Here is a 6,608-nt window from a genome sequence, read left to right on the forward strand (position 1 = left end):
AACAACTTGGGGTAAAACATCACAACATCAAGAACAATTCAAGCATACACCCCAACCTAGTTTTACGCAATAGGTCCAAGCATAGAACCTGAGTAGGGGGGAGGTGGATTTTTCCAATGGGAGACATCAATCACCATGCCATAACATATCCCTTTTGAGGCTAAAACTTCAAGAACTTCTATTCTTCTACAAGGCCCTTTCGAGGCTATTACCACAAGGATTTTCATTTCTTTCCATATAAAGAATTCACAATATCAAACAAGGTATGTGATGACAAGTAGGGGCCCATACACCCTACCCTCTTTCCCTCCTCTCACCATGAGAGGAGACTCTACACCATTGAGGTCCAACTAAGATTCTTCCCCCATACATGGCCACTTCTTCCCTATCCAAGGGTGAGTAATGCCAAAAAAATCCCCATGAAATCCCCTAAAAAAAAAACATCAAGACAAGCATAAAAATAACATCAGAACAAGTTAAAATCCCTCCAAATCAATCCCAACACACAAGCAAGCAAAGCAAAGAAAAAAACAATGCCTTATGCATGATTCAAGCATGAACAACATGAAGAACAAATTCAAATGAGTGAAGAACTCCTACCTTCATAAAGAGTTATGGTAAAATGGTAAGTTGAGAAGAGCTTTTCCTTTTTCTTCCTTCAATCTTCAAACTTTCTCCCAATACTACTCCAAATTGCCTCTAAGTATGATCCTTAACTCAACTAGACTTTAAGTAACTTTAAGATGAATTTTGAGTCACCAACTCAAGTAGGAGACAATCAATTTTTGCAATCAATCAAAAATAGGGTTTTTGAGTGACCCTAAAAGTCAAACAAAGAGGCTAAGGGGGTGGAAAGTACTCCCCACCCATACCCTTACCCCCAGGGCACATAAATTTAATATTTTTAAGCCTTAAAGACTTAATAGGAAAAAAAAAAGGCTAGGGGAATAGTAAGACCAATTAACAACCTTCAAAGGAAAACAATGCAAGGATATCACAAATTAACAAGGGGTTTAGTTCCGTCTTTCCATTAGGTTTCCTGGCTAAATATCCTGCACACTCATTGCACACATTAGTAGGTTTAAGAAATCACATGCATTATGTAGTTTATGTATCAGAAAAATCATATAAATTAAAACATCCATTTTTCTAATAATCAATTATTTATCTAATTCTACTCATATTTTCGACTGCTAAAATTGCATAATCAAAGTGTTAGTTTTGCATTCATTTACTTCATCATTGTACATGTTCATAAAGCATTAAATGACAAGGTCAAATATCTGAAAATAAAGCATCACACATCATAAAATATCATAATAATGTTTAGTGCATCAAATAATGTTCTAACATATCGAGTCATGAGTAATAAAATAATAATGTATCATCGATGCTAGGATGGGTCAGGGCAAGGCCTCACAGAAACCCTAGTCAATGAATTCAAAATTTGAATTCTCACCCCTACTTCTAGCTTGATTTTGAGTTGTAGTAGTGTGTCACTCTTGTTAGATGTAGCATGTTCATATAGTAGTCATGGGTATCTTATGTCATTGATGACTTGTTCTTGTTGGAAAGAATTCAAATTTCAATTCTTTCAACTATTTGTCAATATGTTAACCATAATCATTAAGAATAATTATAAGTGCACTTGTACCCACTTCGTAACGTGGCAGTCAAGGGTATCTTGGTTCATGCTTTCCTTGTTGACTTGCCCAAACCATCCTATATAGTGACCAATCAATCTAGTTCCTTTCTTCCTTGCATCCATCTACTGGGTCTACACTTCATCTTTCTTTGATTAGTCTTGTGAACTAGAGTCACACATCCTAGATCAATGTGCATTTTTGGTCTTTGTTCTCTACTAGTCTTAGTTCCTTTTTGTTCCTTGACATTAATGAAAATATCTTTAATAACTAAGTCAACTAGTTGGTCTACTGATTAATTTTTTGAGGTTCAAGGCAATTATGCCAACAACAAGTATAATTACATAATTACATTTAGTTTAAGTAGAATTTATAAATTCGTACTTGATGCGTAAATAATTGAAGGTGCCATCCTAAAATTATCTTTTATAATTCAATTTTTTTATATTTATCAAAAAAAAAAATTAACCCTTTGATTTTATTTGTGAATCCTTAACTTTCATTAATTGTAAAAGGACTCTTTGATGATTCAATTGTATGGAAAAAAAATCTATTTTGTAAAAGTTGATCATGCTCAATAAGTGAATACAATTTGTCATAATGTTAGCCTTGAACATGAAGGCTTGCTTTGGCATTCGACCTCTTAACAAGAACACAAATTAATGTACATCATCAATCATACTTTAATATCACATCATCACATTATTTTAAGGTACTAATAAACTTTTATTTGATACGTACATGAGCATACACACACATGTTAATGTACATAATCACACACATATGTATGTGTTTTTATATTTCAATTTTTTTAAAAAAATTATATAATACTAATTTTATGATTACTCATTCAATATTAAATTTTTACATAACTTTATTTCCAATTGAGCCTTATAAATCTAAAAGAATTAGTACATAAAAGAATGTTCAAAATAAAAATTTAAGCTACTAGCCAAGAGATTGAATTTTTATATTAATGTAAAAAGATTTTAATAATAAAATATTTCATATAATTAAAAATTTATTCTAAACATTTACATAATAAAAGTATAGATGCATAATAATATGGATCTTTATGATCAATTAAGACAACTAGGATTATCTCCTCCGGGACCCCCAAAAAACATGTAGTGACCCCATCCTGGAGTAGTATTGTCAACACCAAGAGTTAAATTATAACAAAGTGGTTTAGGTATTATAATGCTTTCTTGAGGGGACAAAAGAGCATTGTTAGAGTTGTGCACTTGGATATCCCTAATGTAGGCTGCCTTTGGAAATCCCTCTTGAGCAAAATGACCACTTCCCATGTGTGTTTTTGAGAATGGGGTTCCTGCAGCACCAGTAGAATGTGCAACTTCTCCTCCATATTGCACAATATTGGTTGATTCGGCCAATGAACTAAATAAAGATCCAGGCCAATATCCCATAATTTTGTCTTGTATGTATAAGGACCATACTGCTTCACCTTTTAAGATTTCCTACATATTGAAAGCATTGTTGTTAGTTTATTAAGAAAAATAGTTTAAACTATAATTAATTTATATTAGTTTATATTATTGGTTATTTGTTCTTGTGTCTATATATGATCATACTAATATGAAAATGAAAGGAAAACAACTTTTATTTTATCACAATAGTAATAAATAGTAAAAAATAATAAGAAAATGATAAATGTATATCTTACCATCTCTTTCAAAACCTTTATATACCTTACATTTTAGTTGGTTATTTAACCACTATCTAAGTAGAATTTTATAGTTCATAATAAGAATCACATTTAATTATGCTACAAAGTGTGTTTAATTGCCATAATACTTGAGTCTTTGAACTCTTTTTAAAATTCAGGTTATATATCTATAGACCAACTTTGATAAACATTATTTAAATCCACCAATACAAATACACATATTTTTATTCTATTGAAAATATCATTTACCTTTTTTATGCTTAACAGTTTTTCAACCGGATCTTTGCCATCCTCAGATACTTGGTCAATGGGTTGGCCTAGATAGTTTTGTGCACCGTCGGACAACACAAATCCTTTACATTCCACGTTCCTGCAACCTGACTGCTGGTAATTATCGTTCTGCATCAAGAAGGTAGCATATGTTAATGAGTTGACTACATATCTTAAGCTTCAGTGCAAGGACAAATATCATGATAGTCAAATTGCAATAGTTACCGTCCAATACACAAAGAGTCTAGGTCGAGAATCGCCATTGTAATGAGCAGGGAATACCTGAAATTGCATATTATACCACCGCATGTTGCAATATCAAGATTATTTTGTTGCAATTATTTTGGTTCTAGCAATTTAGATTATTTTGAAAAACTTAAATTACATTATAAATATACCTGTGCATACATTATATAATAATAATAATAATAATACTTACTTCCCAACCAGCCTCAATTGTTTGTTCTGAAGGTTGTGTTGGATCTTGGACAAGCCAAATTTGTTCAAGGCTAAAAGCATCATTAGGTGCAACATATGGTTTCCATATATTAAACCTTCCTTGTGCGCTATAAATTCCCTCAGAAGCAGAAGTATATTGTAGGACGGCATACTTCAAAATAAAAAGAAAAACAATTTTTTAGATAATATATTATTTTTTTGTTTTTTTCTCAAATAAATAGGAAGCATTAATTAATAGTGTATATTATAGCTCGACCCTGCTCTACACTTCCTATTTTATAATATAAATAAGAATTAAAAAACAATTTTCATTGAACTTACATCATGAACGATCCCCGAATTATCTATCAATTTTCTTGTCAAAAACGTATTTACAGATCCTGCAGCTTTCACTTGTTCATACTTAATTTCCATAACGGAGACTGTTCCTTCTGGACACCTTTTTCCAAGCCCACTGCCCGATATATTTGAGGGAGCCCCCCCTGGAGCTTCTGTATCCCTCCAACTTATGTTTGAATTCTTCCACAATTGCACGATCCAAGTTAATAATATAGTAGCAATTGAATGACAACATAGATAACTGATAGAAAATTGTCCTCAAAAGTAGAAAACCTCTAGAAATATCGAAATTTACAAAAAAATAGAAAATATTTATGAGAATATTAGAAAACATAAGAACAATAGTCCATAGTGAAGGAATAATCTACAATGAAGGAAAAATTAATTTGTTAGAAAAGACCATTCTTATGTCTTATAACAACACTGCTGTAGAGCAAAGATTTTGAAAACAAAACTTCTCATGAGAATCTGAAAAGACTATAAAAATTGTTACCTTATCATACCCATATTGTTGTTTTGCAGAGCGGAGGGAAATTTGATCAGAATATTTCACACAGAGTATGACGTCTCCATTGTCATGCTGTGTAACAAGATACAAACATTAATGGCCAAGTTTGAATGGAACAGATATAATAGAAAGAGGGAAGAAATTGACGAAAAAAATACATATTTGAAATAGGAAAGAGATCGGCTTACTTTGTACTTGTGAACAGCCGGTGGATTAACATAATTGATATAATCGTGGATGCTCATATTACCCACTTCAGCTGGGTATGCTAAAATCATAAATGGCATACAGAGCACATAAGCAAAGAAAACCAGATTGAACATACGAGAAGCCATTAATGATGAAACCAAATATAATAACCAAAGTCTGTAAAACCAATGATAATAAATTATATCTAGAGATGCCCATATTTATAACCAAGTCTGTATTAATTGAGACGACTTCAGATTAATGAGTCAACAACAATTTGATAATTAACACCATAGGATAATGATCCTGTTGCTCTCTGCAATTGCGTGCACTTTAAGGAAGTCTTGGTCGATGGAAATTTCTTCCCCGTTTACGGAGCGTTGAGTGGGGTGACGTACGACTAATAACGTAAGCTATGGTTCTAGTAATATAGACTTCTGACCTCAGTCAGTCAATCAAAGCAAAACAATGTATGAAATATTATTGAACATAAATGTTTTAGTTAATAATAATTAATGGTTTGTTTTAGTAATTTTAAAATATTATTATTGTAATGAAGTTTCTGCCCCTCTTGCTAAGGTCGTTCGGTTCCGACATTTACGGAGCATTGAGTAGGGTGACGTATGACTAATAATGCAAGCCGTGGTTTTAGTAACATTGACTTCTGACTTCAGTCCCCCTTTCCATATTCAAATTTGAGAGGCATAATTCAACAATAGTATTATTTTATCAGCTTTCTTCAATAAAAAAATAATAATAATTCAACAATAGTATTATTTTATCAGCTATCTTCAATAAAATAATAATAATAATTCAACAATAGAACAATTATTGGTTCCTACCTACAATTTGGCTATTTAGTCAATCAATCAAAACAAAACAAAGTATGAAAAATTATTTAACATAAATATTATAGTTAATAATGATTTATTTTTATTTTTAGTAATTTTAAAATATTATTATTTTTATTTCTTATTGGTTGAGGTGAGAGAAAATTCAATCTTCATTTTAAAAATGTAAAATTATTGATATCAATCATTGGTAAAAAGTTCTTTCGATATGGCATTTTACAATGGTATGAAATGGTGTCTATCATTAAAGATGATATTGACTATGCATAGGACTTGCCAAATGAAGAGGAAGGACATTTAGGTAGAGATTGGTCACCTTAAAGCCACAACAATTCAACTACAATATTGACAAAGATCTTTCTACTTATATGCTTTAATTGGACCTAAATATTGATTGACATGCTATATGTTTATATAATCATAACTAGCACTTGCACCTTTGAAGGATGTAAGGGTTTAGCTAATAGGCTTGTATATTTTTTATCATGTTCTTGAATTGTTATTAATAAAACATCTTTGTCTACTTCCCTACCTTCTCTTTATATCTCTCTTACTCATAACATAGACTCCCCCTCCCCCCCACCTCTCTCTCTCTCTCTATCTATCTTAGCCCTCATTACCCTTTGCTCCTATAAATCTACATCCTATTTCCTCTATTTTTC

At 31.6% G+C, this 6,608-nt stretch overlaps 1 protein-coding gene across 1 annotated transcript; it reads right to left on the reverse strand.

The window, feature by feature from the left end:
- Positions 1 to 2,630: 2,630 nt before the first annotated feature.
- LOC149547399 (protein neprosin-like) lies at positions 2,631 to 5,291 on the reverse strand. Its single transcript, XM_089794739.1, has 7 exons — positions 5,095 to 5,291; positions 4,892 to 4,978; positions 4,381 to 4,578; positions 4,040 to 4,210; positions 3,826 to 3,882; positions 3,580 to 3,729; positions 2,631 to 3,121 (listed from the first exon to the last, which is right to left on the reverse strand). Exons 1-7 carry the CDS (start codon positions 5,239 to 5,241, stop codon positions 2,723 to 2,725), a joined length of 1,209 nt encoding a protein of 402 aa, XP_089650865.1. The 5' UTR covers positions 5,242 to 5,291; the 3' UTR covers positions 2,631 to 2,722.
- Positions 5,292 to 6,608: the final 1,317 nt, after the last annotated feature.

This window comes from Cupressus sempervirens, chromosome 7 (assembly GCF_028749045.1).
Source record: "Cupressus sempervirens isolate cs-2001-9-10 chromosome 7, ASM2874904v1, whole genome shotgun sequence".
Taxonomy (NCBI): domain Eukaryota; kingdom Viridiplantae; phylum Streptophyta; class Pinopsida; order Cupressales; family Cupressaceae; genus Cupressus; species Cupressus sempervirens.